The sequence below is a fragment of the Daktulosphaira vitifoliae genome, unplaced genomic scaffold, assembly GCF_025091365.1.
Source record: "Daktulosphaira vitifoliae isolate Bord-2020 unplaced genomic scaffold, ASM2509136v1 Scaffold_3, whole genome shotgun sequence".
Classification (NCBI taxonomy): Eukaryota; Metazoa; Arthropoda; class Insecta; order Hemiptera; family Phylloxeridae; genus Daktulosphaira; species Daktulosphaira vitifoliae.
Genome location: NW_026099574.1, coordinates 31374848 through 31396145, shown reverse-complemented (window position 1 = coordinate 31396145; position 21298 = coordinate 31374848). Strand labels below are relative to the sequence as shown.

At 25.6% G+C, this 21298-nt stretch overlaps 1 protein-coding gene across 2 annotated transcripts in view; it reads right to left on the bottom strand.

Moving 5' to 3' along the window:
• The window catches only part of LOC126902823 (uncharacterized), a 113453-nt gene that overhangs the window by 3906 nt on the left and 88249 nt on the right, over positions 1-21298 (bottom strand). For both annotated transcript variants that reach the window (XM_050680450.1, XM_050680451.1), the window contains 13 exons: positions 7050-7117; positions 6677-6848; positions 6459-6601; positions 5786-5984; positions 5562-5720; positions 5048-5326; positions 4544-4792; positions 4282-4463; positions 4058-4213; positions 2578-2878; positions 1451-1651; positions 1232-1382; positions 621-843 (listed from right to left, as the gene is read on the bottom strand). In XM_050680450.1, coding sequence (XP_050536407.1) covers positions 621-843; positions 1232-1382; positions 1451-1651; positions 2578-2878; positions 4058-4213; positions 4282-4463; positions 4544-4792; positions 5048-5326; positions 5562-5720; positions 5786-5984; positions 6459-6601; positions 6677-6848; positions 7050-7117 — 2483 coding nt within the window. The remainder of the gene's footprint in view (positions 1-620; positions 844-1231; positions 1383-1450; positions 1652-2577; positions 2879-4057; positions 4214-4281; positions 4464-4543; positions 4793-5047; positions 5327-5561; positions 5721-5785; positions 5985-6458; positions 6602-6676; positions 6849-7049; positions 7118-21298) is intronic.

Here is a 21298-nt window from a genome sequence, read left to right as displayed (position 1 = left end):
AAATTGTAGGATTTGACACAAAAAATTTAGATAATAATTTGTTGTTAATTATGAATAAATGGTCTACAAAAATTGTTTTCAGAGTAAAAAATATATTTTATTATTCATATTTTCATGCTAATTTTAAATCAACAATTATATTTTTTTCTATTACCAATAATTTTTGATATTATTACTAATTAGTTAAAAACTATAGGATATAAATATAAGGAAAATAGTTCTGTATATATATATATATATATTTCAACACCTGACAGCTGATGTGAGAGATTGTGTCAANTGTAAGAACAGTTATAGAAATGAATGTTGAAGGAAGAAGAGGTAGAGGAAGACCAAAAAGGAGATGGAGCAATGCTATTGAATACGATATGAGGACAGTTGGGATTAAGTCGAGGAAGAAGAAGAAAAATGTACTGTCACAAAATATGATTTTTTATTATAGGAAATTGTATTTAGTAAATATTATTTTGGATTTATATATTTTTGTTAGGGGACAATTAAAATGATTGTTGCTCACATTGATGCTAAAAATTAAATCTATTAATAATCTTAAAATCGTTATAATACAATTTATAAATTATAATACTCTTTTACTTAGGAATGATGAAATCAATAATTACCACTCATTCAAACAACACGGCGTATTTCTATGTAATTTTTCTTTGATGAAATTGATCTTGGATATGGAAATGACCAGGACAGATACATACATGAGCAAAAGAAGTATAAAAAGTACAAAATATATGTATAAAAATGCTGAAGTATTTATCCACGGTCGAATAGGGTTGACACCAACAATGTTTAGACTTAGCATAATACTCAAAACAAACAATATCGGAGCAGCTAAAAAAAGTTTTAAACAAATATAATAATATTATACTTATTAAGACACATTATGTATAAATTATTTTTCAATAGAATAAAATTACAAAATAATACAAATTATTTTTCGTTAATTCTTGTAACATTTAAAACTATATAATATTTACTATTTCTATCAATAGGAATGATTAAACATTTATTTGTAGACAACAAAAATATAATTTTAATGACTCGAGCATAAAATATGAGCACGACAAGTCGTTAGAGTCGGTATAGAGTAAAATTTGTTGAAAACAACACTACTGAGATTACTGTCTAGGTAATATATCAGGAAAGTTATGTTATGAAACGAAATGAATGAACATAAATTGAAACCATGTTTATAATTACTAAAGTAAATTTTACTTACCTGTTGCCACACCAATAATGGATAATTTTATAGTAGGAAAACTAGGGAAGCTGATAATTTCTGTGTACACGATTAGCACTTGACTTAAATGTGAAGTGGCTTCAATTATTGTCACTATTTGCAAACATAATGAGAAATACGCATAATCATTCTAAATAGACGCAAATAATTAGTGTTATACACTGAAAAATACTTTTTGTTTAATTTTTAAAATATTACAATTTTAATCGCCAATAGAAACGTGCACATTTGAGTAGCAATAGCTAAACATAATTGAATTTTTAGGTATAAAATGCATGTTTGCTCATTAGCCCATCGTATAGCCAATAGTATAAATGTCAAAACAGATAGAATAAGGCAACAAACGCATCCAAGTATCACAATTAAATTATCTTTTGTTGTTTGTGTGAGCTGTAGAACCTATATAAAAAATTAAAAATTATACAAAAACTTCTTGTTTAAGAAACATTAACAAAACAATATTACTATGCAGAGACATTTCCCAGCGATTGCGTTAATTCAAACGGAGTTTGAAACTAACAGTATCCCACACATTTTGCTATAGTAAATTTTAATTTATGGCTTAAATACTTCGTTTTGTTTGTGAATAAAATGTTTAAATACCTTTCTTATTTTCAGATAATAACACAAAAAATGAAAAAATTAAATGAAATAATTTCTTCAACTATTAAAAACTATTTAAGAAAATTATAAAATGACTACATTATTATTTGTTTAATTATCTAAATATTAATTTTTTTAACATTATTATTTTATTCAATTCAAAAAAATACCGTTACAGTTCATTTATATAATATTTTTTATGTTAATATAACTTTTTCATTAAGTTACTTTAAATTCGGAATTAAACTTCACCATTTTAAATAGAATATATTTTTAGACTTTTTGTACTGGAAATACCTCAACTTAAATGGGTAGCATTTGTTAAGTGTAACATTACCGTGGAAAATTTCCACGTTATATTAATGTTTTATAAAATAAAATAAAGCTTTTCCAAGAGATTTACCAAATTGTATAATAAACTCCGTGAAAGGAGTTTATGAGATTCAAAAATGCACCAGTGAAAAAAATACCTCATTTCCAATTATTCTCAATATCTGAGACTTTATTATAATTTATAGAGAAATAATATTTCTTTTCGTGAAATATAAAATGCGTTGACTTTTTGTTATTGAATTGAATGAGGGAACGAGCAGAAAATATTATTAAAATTATTAAACGATTTGACAGGCGATTGATGATCAATTATTTATTTGTTAAGTGGAATATTATCGTTGGGAAAAGATAAATTGTTTTTGAGTAAGATACAAAATTTAATTACTAACCCGTGGCATGATTGCAGTGTACACGGCAAACACACCAGCCGAAGGACATTGGCATCGAGTGACGTTTCTAAGTGAACCAACACCAGTGATTATCTTACAAGCAGTCGTATTCCAAGTGTTGCCCACAAAATCCGTGACAGTACAAGTTAAATTCCATGTACCATTGATGTCCGGCAGATTAAGATTAAAATCGATTATCGTTTCGATTGGAGGTAAAAAGTTTGAACGTATTCGTTGACCGTCACGCGCTACACTAACTGTTACCAATGGTGTTTTCAAGCTCATAAAGTCTGTAGAACCACTGCAATAAAAATTAACAATAAAAAACTTTGAGTTATGTATTAAAATAAGTAAAGATACAATGAAACATCATTCAGCGTATTTTACGTTGTTATATTGATTTTATGTAGCTTCATTCAATAAAACCATTTATTAGTTGAAATAAATTTATAATAAATAACAATACTTTAAACTTTTGGTTCACTTAAAAATTTGTTTGAAAGTTCCCTTATTTTTAAATGTATGTAACATATATTTTTAAAGAACATATTTAACTTCACCGTATTGAGCATACCACACAACTTGGTGATTAGTTGATAGAAACTATTCACTTTAAGAAATTAAGTTTATTGTGAACGATCACATAACTTTTATTTAAATGATTCAAAATTTTAAAAGCTGCTTTTATTTAGTTTTGTTATACGTTTATTAATAAAAGTTCAATATTAAATTTTAATTCTTTATTACTTTATAATATATAGTTTGTTAGTCGTTTGTTAACCAAAATATTATAAAGTATCAGTAAAATCAACTCACACTAATAATAAACAATCTTAATATATTGTTACAACAAATTCAAATATTTTAAATGTTATAATTTGAATTGTTTTTATTTAATGTATATTATTTTAATTAATTGTGGATGACGCACGCAATTGCTAAATAATAGTAAATAACATGAAAACTAAAATTGACAGGCATTCTGCATGAATGAATTTCAGAAAGATAACTATTTAGTTGTGTTATTAGATTTTGTTACTAAAGAGCATTGTATCAAATAACTTAATAACAACTGGTATAAAATAGAGATTAAGAATCAAAAAGAAAAGTAATAAAATACGTGACATAATGGCAAAATTGATCACTATATCCCAGTTAAATAAAGGACAACATGCATAGTGCAATTAGATTAAATTTCAGTTCTCAATTAAAATTTGAACAGTTTCAAATAATATGCTTTTAAAACGTGTTAAATGATCAAAAAGAATCATTTATGGTGAGACAGTCGAAATTTAACTGAAAAGTTTTTCAAATAATAAGTATGAAACAATAATAAATTGTTAACATATTTTTTTATTTATTAAATAGTTCGACTAAATTATTGCTTAAACGTTAATAATGTTTGGCTTACAATATTCTTTAATCGAAATTTTCTTAGAATTTCATTTTAATGTTATTAAATATTAATGAAGAAAATTACCTAATTATGGTCATATCATAATTCAGTTCAAAAAACTCTGGTAAGCTGTTGTATATTATAACACCCACGTTGAATGATTTGTTAATGCATTTATCAATGTCAATATCGTAAATGGATACAGTAACTTTTGGTGGTTGCGTAGTCAACATACTATCACTATTGAACAAAAAATTTTGTTGTGCGAATAATATTATATTTAACATGATATCAGCCATAGTACTTACTCATCATTGAAAAAATCGAAAGTTAAATTTTTGCCGGGTAATTTCTTAACAATCTCTGAAGCAGAATCAATAAAAATTTCATCTATATTAAAACTCAACCGCTGTTTGTTTTTCTGCTTTACTAAATAAAATGCTCTCAATAACACCCACTTTTCAATCATTTTTATGATTTGTTCAATTTTCTACAAACAAAATAAATAATAATAAATTTAAAAATATAGAAATAATAGTTATTTTTAAATATTGTCAATAATTAACTCACTTCTTTAGTAATAATTGATTTATTTTTAAGTAAAACATCTAATATGTTATTAAAACTACTCGTTGCTTCGTCTAAATCTTCTAACTGATTTGAATTTTGGAGAAAATTGGTAACTGATGATAAGAACTCGACTATAGATTCCCCTTCGCCTGGGTACCATTCATCGGTCTTTTGCATGTGATATTTCAAAGAATTTAACGTCTTAGCAGCTGTAGACTCTCGTTCAAAACCCAATGTTCTGACATGAAACTAGAAGATCACAAGTCAATAGTATAGCGCATATATATGAATACGTAAATTTAAAACTTTAATTTTTGTTTATAATTTAATTCATTCACTTTGAAGTTACAGTGCAATGAGTTAATACAAAATCATAAATAGTAACACAAAAAATTATAGATGAAGTTTCAGGAAAAACGTTTTAAATAATAATTTCCCGTTATTTATTTTTAAATCTTATACATGTTTTAAATTAAATTTAATCCTACAAAGTTTACTACTTACATTTTGAGTTACTTTTCGTAGGTAATGTGGGACACATGCTGAATAATTTGCTGCATGCCATTCAGTGTAATTAGGTGCTTTTAGTTCACAGTATCGAGTAGCATAGTTCATCAATCTTTTTGGACAATCAATTGACGCCAATGTGCCTGCCATAGTCAATGGCCAAACACCATCAGGATCACAAAATGCTGTAGTAGTAGTATTAAGTACAAAAATATCAGTATGCTCTTTTTTATTTCCTGCTGGGCATGTAACTTCGCAAGTATATCTTTCTGATCTCTATTTTAAATAAAAATGAAAAAATTATAAAAAGTGATTTTTGAGATTAATAAAAAAAGAAAACGCAAAATGGGAGTTTTAATGCAACTACTTTCTAAATTAATTATTAAAGTCAAAATTCATGAAATATTTTTCCTAAAAAACTTTCAAGTGGTATCTGTCAAGTTAATAACTTCAAGAAAATAAAATTTATGTGAACGTGAGTTTGAATTTAAGGTTAAATTGAACAATTTACCTGAATATTTTTAACATGAAGTATAATACCACCACGATGTAAGTCTTCCCAGTAAAGGTCTGGTGGTGACATAGGTACCAAATTATTATTATAGGACCAAGTATAACCAAACTTCGTATATTCATTTCTTGAAACACATACTATTGCTACACTATCGCCCTAAAACAAAAATAAATGACATTTTACCTTAAAGAGTTATTATAATGTTGAAAAAAAAAAATTACTTTTTGAACTGTAATTGAAGGTTTCACGACTACTTCTGGTAAAGGAGGTATTGATATGATGATTGACTTACATTGCTGACGACCACGATCAGTCAGTTCACAAGTATACATTCCAAAATCGCTAGGGTCAACATGTTCAATCACAAGAATAAAGTTTTTTTCAGTTTTATCATTTTTTATTACTTTAGTCCAAATTGATCTATTAAATTACCGTACATGGAATTAATTTTAGAAAATAACTATACAGTATAGGTGTGTCAGCATTGTCTGGTTACTTTTATAAGTTTTAAAAACAATTAACATTACACTTTATTTTTTTTTAAACAATTTATGAGATGTTAGAATCCTTTAAGATCATATTTTTTTTCCATTTAATAATAAAGCAATTAAAATACATTATTTCTATTTTTTAATTATATCAAAATTTAAAAAAAAAAAAAAAATAGTAAATAATAATGATAATAATAATGAAAATAATAATTATTCTCTAAATAATAAAAGACTAATATATTTTTATTTTTTGATATAAGTGACAAATAATAAAAAATATGTTTTTAATTATGTCTAAAAATTTAATAATTGTTTAAAAACATTACAACGAAATGTTCATTGTATCAAAAGTTATAAGAGTGGTCAGAACATACTGGACCACTTCTGTATATGTATATTGTACCTTGTTGAAGCTATTGAGGTATTTACTAGATAACCATCTTTATACCATTTATATTGAATAGCAGAAGAACCTTGTGCAATACAAGATACCATTAAAAGCTCACCCACTCTCAAAGTGTCTTTATAAACATTTGAGTTCATTTTCTAAAAACCGATGTACGCTATTGATTATTAAAAAAGTAAAATGTATTTTATTAGTTCACAATAGAATATTCATACACTTATCCAAAGCATTGGTTCAGATTGAAGTAACAAAGAATTGTTTATCAATGGTACAGGTTTATGAGCTGGTAAATATCCTGTAGAATTAATGTTACTTAATATTTCCTGTAAATGTTTGAAGCCTGTCTTCCGGTAATATAATTCAAAAGTAGCTTCACCAGACACTGGCCTGAAAATAATAATTACGTTGATAAAACTGATCATTTCTAATAATTAAGTACAATGTAGAGAGTTTCAACAAAAAATTATTAAATTTAACAATGAAAGAGTCACTTATTTTATCAATATGAATTCAAATTAAAACAATATTTCAGTATAAATCACGCAAAAATAACTTCTTAGTTTACTGATTTATAATCTATTTACTTACATGAAAGATAATATTCTTAAATCACAATCTTCGTGTGAAGAACAAATTGTTTTTGAATGCTTCTTAAACTGAAAAATAAGTTGGTTGGTAATTAAGAAATTAATTTACAATACAATAAAAATGTGGTTTAAAATTTAAGTTAATTATTTTTAATTAACTTAAAGGTAAGTGATAATTTATTAAGAAATATTTTTAAATATGATGTACGAGCCACTTTTTTCATCTATAAATTAGTCACTAATTCCAATTTAAAATAATAAATTATTTGTGTATTTCCAAAAGGGCCATTTGAGTTATGATATATTTTTCTACGAGGCTCTTGTTTTATATCATTTTTAAATTAAATTATTCATGATAACTTATATATAGATTATTCATAATATCATTAAACTTCCATTTTCATCATTAGATTTCATTGATATTTATCTAACAAAAATAAATTTACAATACATTTTATTCTCTAATTATCAATAATAGAAACCCAAAGTTTATTGATTAATTTTTTTGTTAATATAACAACCTATGACATCTATGTACCGAAATTGCCTACTATAAACGCCGTTAAATAACTGTGTGCTTTTAAGGATTTCGTCTTGAAAGAATATATATATATATATATAAGAAATTTTTTTACTACTCCCTTTCAAAATACATCTTAACGAAGTATTTATTTTTATCGTGTAAAATTCTATCCGCCATATTGACCACCGTGAGAACGCCTACATTGTCACTATCAACCCTGACATAATTTTGTAATAAAAGTAAAGTTAATGATATTTTTTATAAAAGCTAAGAATACTTAAAATTATATTCTGCATTTGACATAAGTATTTGTCAATGAAAAATGTTTAGTTTTTAAAAATAATAATGAAAAAAGGTAATATAGCAGACTGTATACATCACAGAACCCTTGAATAACTAAAACAGGAATGGTTTAGTCGTCACTCTTTTTAAAGCACATTTTAATAAATTATCTTTTTCAACATACATGAAAAATTGAAAAAAAAAACTTAAAGTGAATAAAATAAAAAGTAAAATCTGTATTTGACACCTCGTTCAACTTTATATTTTTAAGTTTTGAAATCCAATATACAAATGGCATGTAGTTCGATAGACTATTTACAGTATCTTGAAGTAAATAAATGTCATATTTTTGGTAAAAAGTACTAAATATGGCTATTTTGAAATTAATTTTGCAGGCAAAGTTGTAAATAAAAACTGTAAGATTGTCGTTTAAAGGAGTCTCGCCATCTTAAATGTAATTGCGAACGTTTTTAGGAGTATAAGAGGCTATAAAATTGAGATAACATGGTTGAGGTGATTTATTTCACGACCTGAACGGTTAAAGATAATGTCGGATAATATGTTTGAAATAATAAAGTACTACATACTTCACTTAATATACTTATCAGCTATCAGGCAATTAATTTTATAGTTTTTTTTTTGGCTTAAAGAGTAAAATTCATAAATACTAACTATTTGTTTGAAATAAAAAAGTAAATATTTGTTCATTTTTTAAATGTAATAATCAGTAATCAAGTACAAATATAAAATATTAAACAATTAAGAATTTATTGGCTTTTGGTTAACTGATGTATTTCATGATAAAATTTTTGAGTAAACTGTAAAATAAAAAAATTTAAAAATATGTCATACGAGAATATTCATGCTCTTCATAATTAAAATAAACGTGCTGCTAAACAAATATAATAAAGTATTATTCTATGTTAGCTTATGTATAATTAGGTCAGATAATGTTTATGGCGTATCATAGCAAAAAAATTAAAAAAGGCTAAAACAATCATTTTTTTAGCTAAAGATAATTTAAAATATTATAGTATATTATTCATAACACGTTTTTCAGTCTTTTGTTGAAAAATAATTTAAAAAAAAAAAGAAATTTTAGAAGCCTACCAATTTTTATATATGGTGTTTTATCATATTACCTTATATTTTAGTTTAGAAATCAAATTTAACAGCTAATCAACTCCTTCAATCAACTTATTTAAATTAAACCTTTTTAAGGTTGTTAATCAGTTTCACTTGTTGCTATGTGTCACACAGCCTTGAAATAGCAGTATGATAAAATAAGTTTTACGGTTGTTAACATTATTTGAGATACGAAATAACAATAACTAAATTCTATTATTAATAAAAAAAGTATCTTGGTATGAAAATAAATTGAGGCATTTGTAGAACTAAATAAAAATTTTCAGAAGATCACAAAGGCGTCCACGAAAATTTTTTACGGGGGCAAAATATTTTTTTAAATATTTCATTCAACAAACCCAGCGATGAAGGAGATGACCGGAAATCTCGGTTAGGGACTCGCGTTTTTTTTTTTGGAGGCCAAGCTATAGACGCAACAAGTAATTTAGCTTAGCCCCCTTAGTTAACGAAATAACTCTTCAAAAAATACTATTTTTGAATATTTTATTTGTTATTATAATTATATATTGTTACTTTGTTATGATTATTTCCTATATTAAACAAATGTAGTTTGTACTTCAATAAGTACTCAATGTCTTTTAGTCACTCATTCTCTTTTAAATATTTAATTTGTAAAAATTTACTAAAACTATTAACGAAATAATTTTTATTTATCGTATATTACCAATAGGCTTACTATCATGACAACTAGCTTTGTAATACAATTTAAAAAAAGTGATTATGCATATATACACATACACAGATATATTTGTATAGACTATTTTAGTATATAAAGGAAAGAAGGGAAGAAAGAAATATATTGTTGCCATTAATAACAAAAAGCTACCAGACAGTTTGCTAAATATACAAGAGTCAGAATTGTTACCTTTCTAAACAGAAAGATATTCTTAACAGCATAACTCCCCAGAGGTAACTTTATAAATCTGTCAATTTAAATGGAACTATTTGAAAGAATATATAATATATAATGAATAATATATAAAATGATCAATTTATTTTGTGAGTTGATTCTGTGAAATTAAAATATAAAATTTAATTTAAAAATGTAGAAGCAGCAAATTTTGTATGTTCGTAAATAAATAAATATGTTCATATTTATTTATTTGTATGATTCATACTTCACATATTTCCAAATAAGGTAAAAGTTTCTGAAAAATCTCGAATTCAATCTTCACTAATCAAAATAGATGATACATTTCTCCTTGACTTTATCAAAATTTAACGGCTAATAGTTTTATGATAAAACTTATTTAAAGAAATTGCAATGTAGTAACTATTTGATTATCTTTCAAGTTGTTTAATTTTTAATAGCAAAGATATAAATAAGAAATAGAATTAAATTATTTAACATAAGTACTTTTCAATGTATATAAAAGAGTTAAAAAGTCAATATAATATCAAAGTACATATTTTTATTTTAATATCTGCTTTGACAGTTATTTCAAAAACTATCGTTTTAAAGTAAAAGTTCATGTTATTTCTTGTTTGAAGGCATACAACTTTTATTCGGTATTTCTCGTCTAAAATTAGTACGATAATTAGCCTTCTTAGACGACAAAGACAGAATTTTGACCCAGAGGGATTTTTTGTGGTCTACTATGAAGAAGCCTTTTGTTGTACAAAGGTTTTGCGGCCAAGTAATCTCTAACAGGCAAACCGTCAGAAGGTAAGGCAAAAGGTAATTATTAACAAACCGAATAATAATAATAACAGCATTGCAAACTTAACGAATTTAGTATTCAGGTCGGTGGTTTTCGTTTCACCGCCGCGGCCATAACGTTCGATCATTATTAATTACATCAGCATCGCGATATGGCTGGATTGTTTTGCAAGCGACATGCATGTAGTCTTTCTGTGAGCGTTCAATGCATTACATAGATCTTAAGCACATTATTATTACATCATAGATCGTCGAGTTTACGAACAGCGTGTCTAATGAAATATTAACGAACGAGCTCATCCAAACCGATACGTACAGGGACGTTTCTCACTATAATGATAATTATTATTATTCTCGTTTAGCTCCTCTGGCCGCACAGCAGGACCTTCCAGAGAAATTTTAATTCAATTAAACTATGGCGTTTCGGTAGCCTTTAGACGATTTCGGTTAAACTACATTAACAAATACATCAATTTTCCCAGAAGGTATGGCGTCACATTGCATATAAAACTACCAGACAAGTTTTTTTTATCCCCTGAGGATCTGAAACGGTCATTAACATAGATACAACGGTTTCGTTCAAATACGGTTCTTATACTAAGTGGCATGAAAGCTACACGTCCGGGCGGTTTCTATTTCATTTAATTCGCCAACGACAAAGGCCAGTTAAAGATTTTACACTTTCTATTCTGACGATAACATGTATTATAAACCCAAATGAATATAACCTAATATATATAATGCGAAACTTCTTTCATTTTGATTAATGAATGAACATAGTTAAGTCTACTACGACAAAATGCAATAAACTTAACAATTATAAATTAATGATTTCCCTTACGAAAACAAAATGTATAGATTAAAATGTTCAGTGAAATACATCTTATCGATAATATTAAATGAGCAATTAAAAGTTAACATTTCAAATTTTAATTGCTCATTTAACGGTAAAAAAATACCTATAGGTATTTTTTACCCTTACACTATAGAAAATACATAAAACAAAGTTTTAACGTATGTGTTTTACATAAAGACTTTTATGAGGGTAAAATGAAATAGCATAAAGTAAAACAATGAATAATAACCAAAAGCTTCGCGTCGATGAAAAAAAAAACAGTAGCCCACAAACTGAGTCTGTAGTGTTTTTTACTCTTATATATTACACATATAAATCAATTTTAAAAATTCCACACATGTTGTTACTGTTTACATTATGTAAAATTAAAATATATTTCGGACGTTTTAACCCACTAAGGGTGTACAACATTCAACACAAAATTTCTATTTTACTTCCTAAACGCTTTGGAACTCGACGAAAACAACATTTCTATTATCTCATGGAACTCACACTCGCCAGTTAAGTTAGTTGCAGTTAAAATATTATTCATACAATCGTTGCTTGTCATTTCAGTTGGCTTTCGAGTTCGTAGCCCCCCAATTAATGTCACAGTACTCGTTAAAATTCGGTCAATTGTAATTTATTAAAGTTAAAATTTTCCGAATGGCGCCAAAAAAAAAAACAAATACCCGAGGTCATTAAAACAACACAGTTGATGTAATACATTATGAATACATTATAATTTATATGTGGTGTATGATATTAAAATGTTTTTAATTACTAACTGAATAACTAAATAATATAGCTGTTGATAATAAAAATAAATGATGTACCCTGTTGTTGTGTTTAGAATAAAATATAGTTCTTATAGTAAAATGCATTCATATGTGTAGAGTATTAGAAATATTCAATCTAAAAGTAATTAGTTAACAACATTTCCGTCAAATCTAAGACAAACTGAATGTCGATTTTAGCTATAACATGGCTAGTTCAAAAAAACATTATTAGAAACTTTTTAATGCTTTGTTATTTAACATTCAAGCAAAAAAAAAAAAAATGTGAATCTGACTAAATAATGGACACTTAAAGTAACTGCATTATCTTGTTTCTCTGACATTCATATATTACCATAAAATATTGCTATGCTTTAACGGAACTTCAGCTGCCAAATAGTTTAATAAGATTTATATACACAAAGGTCGGAAAATAGTTTGTGGTACAAGTAGAACCATGTGGTACACATAACCACTTCATTTCAACTAAATTGGATCACTTGAATGACAAGGAAGCAATCTCGGGAATCCGATTATCAGCTGGAACGTCCGATTTATTTGGTTGGCATGTAATAAAATGATGTACATTGAATTCTTTTACAACCCTTTTGCTCGGTCAATTGGTTATGACCTTTCACAACCGTATGAATACTTTATGAGTAAGTTAAAAGGGATTTTCGGTTTAAATTGTTTAAGTCAGCGAAAATACAAACTTAATAGGTACTCTACAACAACACAAGTATGTTCAGTTGTAAGAAGATTAGTAAATAGCTGTTATTTTAATGAGTAAATTTTGACCTCTCTTTTTAACATATATATATTTCTTATTTCTTTAATTGATTAAGTTTCGGTATTCTGATTTTATTATACATTGTATTGATAAAAGTTTAAATATTTAAACTTTTAAGTTATTTATCAATCATTTATAATAATATAACTATTATAATATTGATAAATTATAATAATATTTAATATTATATTTAATTATCAATAAATCTAATAATGAAAAAATATTATAAATACAATAATTCGTTTATTAACTAATATTGCTAGTATTATTGGTGTTTTATATACCTGTAAAGATGTAAAAACTACGTTCATGGACGTAATATTATACTAAATATATTCAGTTGTTTTTTAAGAATTTTATTTTAAAATAAACTTAATGCAAGTCTTTTTAGTTTATCTTGAAATGTGTTATACGGAAAAACTATATGACTCAAATAAATATTTAAATAGTTACCCTAAATAAAAAACGCAGTTTATATAGCAATAACTTAATTATATAGTTGGAAGAACTAAACTCATATAGTTGAATATATATAGTTAAACCAGGTATAAAAAAAAAGTCAAAATTTAATCATTTGTTATAGTACAAAAAACAAATCGTATGGTTGAAATTAAAATCTTGGATAGTTGTCATTGCTAATTTATTCATATGTGAGATAAGTTGGGCTGCAGGGGAACTTAGCTCCCTCTAAATTTAGAAAAATAAATAAACTATGATTTATGAGTACAACACTCCTTACAAGTTTTTTGTTAAATAATTATTTTTTCATAAAAATCTACCGAATAAAAGTTAATTCATTTTAATTAACCATTTGCCAAGTTTATTGTGGAAAAATTATTTTTGAGGTAGTCTTTAGAGATAACTTTTTAAAACTATAAAGGAACTTATACATATTTTTAAAATATTTATTGGAATATAGACTACATAAAAATTTTATTAGTCGAAACCAGTTTTGTAGTATTACTTTGCGAGTTGTTATAATTTTTAGTTATTGGCGAATGGGATGGACCACATAAAACAATTCTTATCTCTGCGTTATAGTAAAAATAGTGCATTGTAAAACACTGACCTACTCCTCACCTTTTCAAAATTTTAAACACTAATATTTCTCAAAGCAAGATTACAAAACTAGTCATTGAGCAGTCAAAATTTTATTTAGTTAATTTTCCAATAATTACTATAAAAACAATTTTAGGTTCCAATTTAACTTTCAAAAATTACTCCTATAAACTACAATTAGAAATTATTTTTAATTATAAAAAATTTTATATTTATTTTGATATATAAAAATTAATCAAATTTTAACTACATTTTTATAAAAAATATCATTATTAAACAAAAAAAATGAGGGGTAGTATTCTTTAAAAAATAATACTGTATAATAATATTTTTAGGAAGGCGAAAATAAATATAGTATTTTTAACAATTGTATTCAAGTAACATTTATTTTAAAATCGTAAGAATAGTTACTGTTTTTAAGTATTTTAAATTATTATATAACAATTAAATGTATTTAAATATAATTAAACATGTTTTGGTATGTGTTTATCAATATTTAGAACAAGTAAAAATAAGTTTAGAAAATTGAAAATCTCATAAAATTAAAAATATAATCTTTATCTTTCAAATTATAAATTGAATTACTAGTGAGTTTAAAATATACAAGATATATAGATTAATAATTATTAATAACTATTCAAATAGTTTTTATAATAACATTGAAATATATTTTATTTGATTATTCTTTACGTTGATTATCTTTACAAACATACCAGTGTGACATAGCAGTAAGTGGATTATGTGATTAATGGTTTTATGGTCTTTTGATACTTCCCAATTGACCCAATAGAAGTTAAGAACAAAAACAGATCGGTTAAACTAAATGCCACTTAACAGGATCACTATTTTAAATGTAACATGGACATTTTAAAGAAACTAAACAAATCAGAATATGTAACGTTCACTTTAATGTAGTTTAATTAGTAGTTGATGTAATTTTTTAAAAACTTCCCTAAAGATCAGTTTCATTTATATGTATACATATAAATACTAAACTATTTTAAATTATAGTACGTGGCTAGCCGAATACTTGAAAAATTATGACTATACAGCCACCATAGTAATAAGCTAAAAACTCTCATGGTTTATTTACTATGTGTTGTATTATTATTTTATACGACTAAGTATTTTTTCTTGTTTTTTCTTTGAGTCGTAATATATACTAGCTATATGAATAAACCAGACAAGTGCACTAAGGATCAAAATGTAAAATAGTGTCAAACATCGTATACGCAGACAGACTTTATGATTTTCTCTCGTCAGAGGAAATATTGTCATGAGACAAGCTGTGTGCAACCCAAAAGAAATTGTATTTTTATTGGCAATTTCCAGAATTGCTGTAGTTCAGGGTAGAATAAACATATTTTCACGACAATTTTTTTTATTTTTTTCACTGATCCCTTAACTTTCAACTTAAATGTACGCGTTTTGGATTTAATTTTACGTGCAGATTCAGCATTCACTCAATTGGGCAACGTGTACATCGAGCTCGGTGTCAAAGGGCAACTATATGGCAAATGTAATTTACTTAAAACTGACGACTACTGGTTAGAATACAGCACAATTTATAAAAAAATGTTGTAGAATTTCGCAAGGTCTTGGCGTTGATGTCTCGGCTTTCGTCGTTGATTTATTCAGTCGGCCTGGGACTGGAAAACAAACTAAAATGCACACTAGGCGGTTTCATTTCTGTATATGGCACGGAAATCTTTTTAAATATTACAAAAGAACAGCGCCGCGTTGTTTCTCATTTTCATTTAATGCGCGCTTGCGTTTATGTGGGAAATAGTAGAGGCAGCAAGGCGAAAAGCAACATCGACGATGGCTATAAATCCAGGTTGTTACAAAAGCCGCACTGCCGAAGGGGTTTTTGTGAATGTGTGTGTGTGTTTTAGAGCTCCCAAAGCCCCGAGGGTAAGGGAAATGTGTGCAAATAGCGCACAGTCCACGTCCAGGAAACAGAAATTTCAGACAATACAACAAATTGTACAACGGTCACTCGTTTATTATATATTGTTGTTATTACTATTATTATTATTATTATTATCATCGTCATAATAATCATCATAAACATTAGATTTTTGTTCTGAGAAGGTATTACCACTAGAGGTGGTTGGAATAAAAATTCCAGTTACTTATCCACACAATTACCTTCCATCTTATGACAGCTTATGTATTTTATATTTGACAACTAACTTGACGTTGTGAACAATATTTACACTTTTTTTTTATTAAAATGATTATGATGTATGATTTTTAAGTATAAAATACTGAAATATATCATTGTAATATCCTAAACAACAATGGCTAACGGGATAAAAAAATTCATAAAGTAATCCGAGAAAATCAATTGACAATTTTGATTTTATGTTTTAAAATAATTATTACACTAAAAATAAATGGAGAACGAATGATAATTTTGTGATTTTCTCAATGTTAAAATGTACACCAGTACTTTTACATCCAAAAGGCCATTGAACGAAAAGCAAATAGACAAATTGTCAAAAACTAAATTTGACACGGTTCAAATATTATTTATTGACAAACCATTTATACGAAAAATCGTTTCAGACCATAAAATTATTTTTCATTTTCATTTGCTATAAAAACTATTTTACTCTTGTAGAGGAAATAAATATTAAATCGTAAATTTCTTAAAAGCCAAATGAATCAGATAATAATTTTTCAAGAGACTGAATAAAACAATTAACACAAATAATGTATTTTTACAAGAATTTACGATTTGATAATAGGTTAAATAACACAATCAATTTTTACTTGTTACCTAAACGAATAATTAAAAATTTCATAAAGAAAACCTATAATGTAAAAAGTGAACACCCTAAATATATATGTACAAAACAAAAAAAAATTATCTTACGGTATTATTGATGTTTTAATATCTCTTATTAAATGTTAAACAGTTTTTTAAATTTAAGCAAAACTTTTTATATTTATAATGTTATTTTTATGTTACTGTCAATAATACAGACTACTGTGTACTCATCGGTTATAAGCAATATTCCTTTTTAATATGTGTATTCGGAATATAAATAAATATGTATATATTTACAAATTAAACATAATTTATGTATAATTGACTTAAAATCATCCCGTTTACGAATTTTGAAAAAAAATAATATTTCTTTATTTTGAACTATGCAAAAGTGTAACTATAGTAACGTAATTAATTTTTTTGGTAACTCCTTTTCCCTTATTCAAAATTTTTTTTATATAGTAAGACTATTAATAACTTATTATAATAAATAAATAATAATATTTTATACATAGTGATATATGAATACACTCATTATTATCGTCTTTTTGTTGTTATTTCATAATTTGTTCATCAAAAATTACTGATCATTTTTATAAAAATTTAAATAATACTGAATATTATTTATTAAGTTTAAATAACACGAAATCAAAAAACAATTTTTAAACATGTTTTATATAATTGATAGAAACTATAGTTATAATATTTCAGTTTATTTTGAATAAAACAGACGTTGAATTAAAAACTTTAAAAACTAAATAAATAGTAAAGTCGCTGTTTTATTATGTACAAAAAAATCTTTCTGGTATGTGATACGTTCGTTATTACAGATCAATAAAATTTACTCAAATGCTAACTTGAAATAAACTAAATCAAATTGAGTACAATTGAAATACAATCAGACGTTTAAAATTGTACCTTATAGAATTTATTTAAATTTCCCCAAAAATAATTCTCTTAGAAGTTTTACAAACTGAGCTCTAAAATTTTCTCTTTCATTTTAACCACAGTATTTATTTAAATAGTGTCATTTTGTTAAATGCACACACTTTAGGGTTTAAGTAAAGTTAATATATTATACATTTAAATGTTCGAAGACCCATCATCAAGGTACTGTTTATAGTGTGGACTCGTTTAGAGATTAACTGACAGTAGAATTTTAATGGAAACTCGCTTATGTACTGAGAATAATAAAGTAATTTGTATCATCTGAAAACACTGAGAAATATCAAGCAAAATTAAAATGCACACAAGTGACAATTATGAAAAATTAATTAATTAATTGAAAAGTCTTCACTGAATACTATAACAAATAAAGCTTCAATTAAATTTGTTTTCGAAAAAGTAAGAATCTATATAATATACGGGATAATAAAAAAGACATTGGTTAAAATTAATTGTACTGGAATGAAAGAAAAACATTAAAGGACTGATTTAATACTAAATTTCAATAAAATTCATTTTTGTAGTTAGTTTTACTAACAGAATAATTAAATCAGAAACTGTGATTGAAAAAAAAAGTATTACAAAAATGAATTTAAAAAATATCAACTCGTACTTCTTTTAATTGATAAATAGTTTAACAATCGCTTGTTGTCGCATAAATATAAGCTATAGTATTTTATTACATAAAAAAATGTTAAACTCTAATATTTCTAAACTAAAAATATTAATACTGTCTGTTTTATACTAATTGTTAAATTTTAGGACATTTTCATTTTTTATTAAAATTTATGCAAATTTTTCAAATTATTACTCTGATAACTTGGATAATATTTGACATCTTTTGACGTATCACTGAAAAAAATTGGTCTAGTAGGATAAATTATATGGAATGATAAAAAAAATATAGCACAGAAAAATCAATATCTTCTCAGCTAAAAAAAATTGTATTTGAATTTTTTATATTTATTATTGACTGTAAAATTATTAAAGAGAAAAGTAAAAATATTAATATTGTGAATTAATAATTGGAATAATAAAATAAGCATTCTTATAATAATATAACTACAGAATAATTAATTATGACATTATCATGTGCAATATATAGATAATTTATCAAAACTTTTAATATTCACATTACACAAAAAAATTATAAATAGCGTATCCTGATTTCGTTGGAATGTTTTATTTTGTGTTTTAATTTTCGATAAAATTAATAGGTAATTGTTTGAGCAAATTAGAATTTTCTGCAATTAAGTATAGTACAAATAATAACAACTAATTTTATTCTATTATCAAATCTAAAGTTCTAAAATTAACAATTGTCTCACTATACTATTGTCATTACTTAGTTTTGTTATAATTTTGAATCACGAAATACCTCATTGTTTGTATGGTGTATGTCGAAACATCTGTAGCAAAGGGTTCATTTTAGGTCTCAGAACCATTTTTGGTTGACAGTAACACTGAATTGGCGTTAAAATCGCAATGGAAATTATATTTCAGACATAGATTAGTTACAAAGATGGTTTTATGGAAGAACTAATGGGAGTAAAGGTCTAAGTAATGTTAAGTGACCTAAAGGTCATTTTAACTGACAGCCTTTCAAGAGAAGAAATACTCATATTAAAGAAAGTTATTCCCCTTCTGTACGATTTATCATTTTAGCTTTTGTAGTGCAAAAATGTTTGCGACAAAAATACTCGGTGGAAATTATTATTCATCAGTGCTATGTCATTATTAATACTTTTTATAGTTTTTCCAGTACGAGACAGTTTATATCTAAAACTATGTATAACATTGGGTATTCTGTTTTCAATAGTAAAAATAGTTTATATTATATTTAAATTGCATACTGATATAAGGAGATATAAGAGACAAACATATAAAAATACCAAATGTTATGAAATATATAATATTAGCATTTATCTTAATTTAAATTAAAACTGCACTCTTTCGATTGACCAATATAAACAATCAAGACACCTATTTGTAAAACAATTTTCTTTTTCACAAGTTTGCTTCTTGAATTCCTTCTTTAAAGCAATATTTCACTTACGCTTATATTATCAACTCGTTTACTTTTTGTAGAATTCTATACTCCGGTAATACTTCATTTTTTTGTAACAATAAAAATTCATTTTCTGATTGATTGTCAATTTCCAAATACACATTTTTTAAAAAGCTTTCATAAAACTTTTTTACAAAAAACAATGTGCGACGCGAAATACTCGGACGACCAATCGCCGAATGAAATCACGTCTCTAAAGGTTCCTTAAAATAAAATTAAAAGAATAACGTTTTTAATGGACTGTAATTTATTTACCGAAATTAAATATGTACTCTCTAATACAGTAACAAAATTGGTTTATCTTAAATCTATTGTTAGTACTTATATTTAAAACTAATATACTAAAATACAACAACATAAATTTTTAGTAATTAATATTTTGACAAACAGAAAATGTATAGTCTGACCTTGCTTTCTGTACCCAAAAGAAGATAGTGAATGTGTCAAGTAAAGCAGTTGAGCCCGACGCAATCAACAGAGTGAATTGAACACATAAAACCGTCAAAGAAAACAAAACCAACAAAATAACGCACTAGAGTCCGTGATACACAAAACCACTCTAGGCATGCCGATACACGAATGACCCTTCGCGACCACCGCCACACACTACCCTAACAAGTAAACCAGTTGTGACAGGTCGCGCTCTTGTTGAAGAGAATAAAAAATCGGCGCTCACCCACCAAACAGTTTCGTCACGACCGAACAAACAAGGTAGAAGTAAATCGATATTTTATATTATTTTGTGACTTTATAAAAATTATTAAAAATTTTTAAATTTCTAGAAGTAATTTTTTTATTTAACAATAACAGCATCTGTAGACTTTAAAATATAAGATAATCTTTAAGATATAAGTTATATTTTGTTTTGTTTAATAAAACATGGGCTTTCCATACGTTTTTATTTAAAAATACAAATTATTATTTAATAATTACACAATTTAATTTTAAATATTTAGTCTTATAAAATATAATGAGTACACGAACTCATTATATTTTAATGTTGAAGAAATACATTTTTTTTTATTACTTAAAATTACAAATGAACTGTAAATTATCAATTTAGGACCCCAATGTCTTTATTTTTAATTTTGAAAATTATAATACAAATGTTTATATATTATATAAAGGATGTTTCTAGGGACACTTTGTATAAGTTTTATAAGCATTAACTTTTAAGTCAATTATTATATTTTGGATAATTTTTAAAATAACAATTATTGCCTTCTTAAAAAACGTTTAAACCATATTTTTTATTATTTACCAATAATAGGTAAAAAAAAATAGAAATTTATAATTTATTTCTTTTAGCTTCGATGCGAAGCTGAGAAGTTATTAATTTTATTATGATGTGTTCTTTTTTTTTTTTTTTTTGTAACCACTTTTTCTCAGC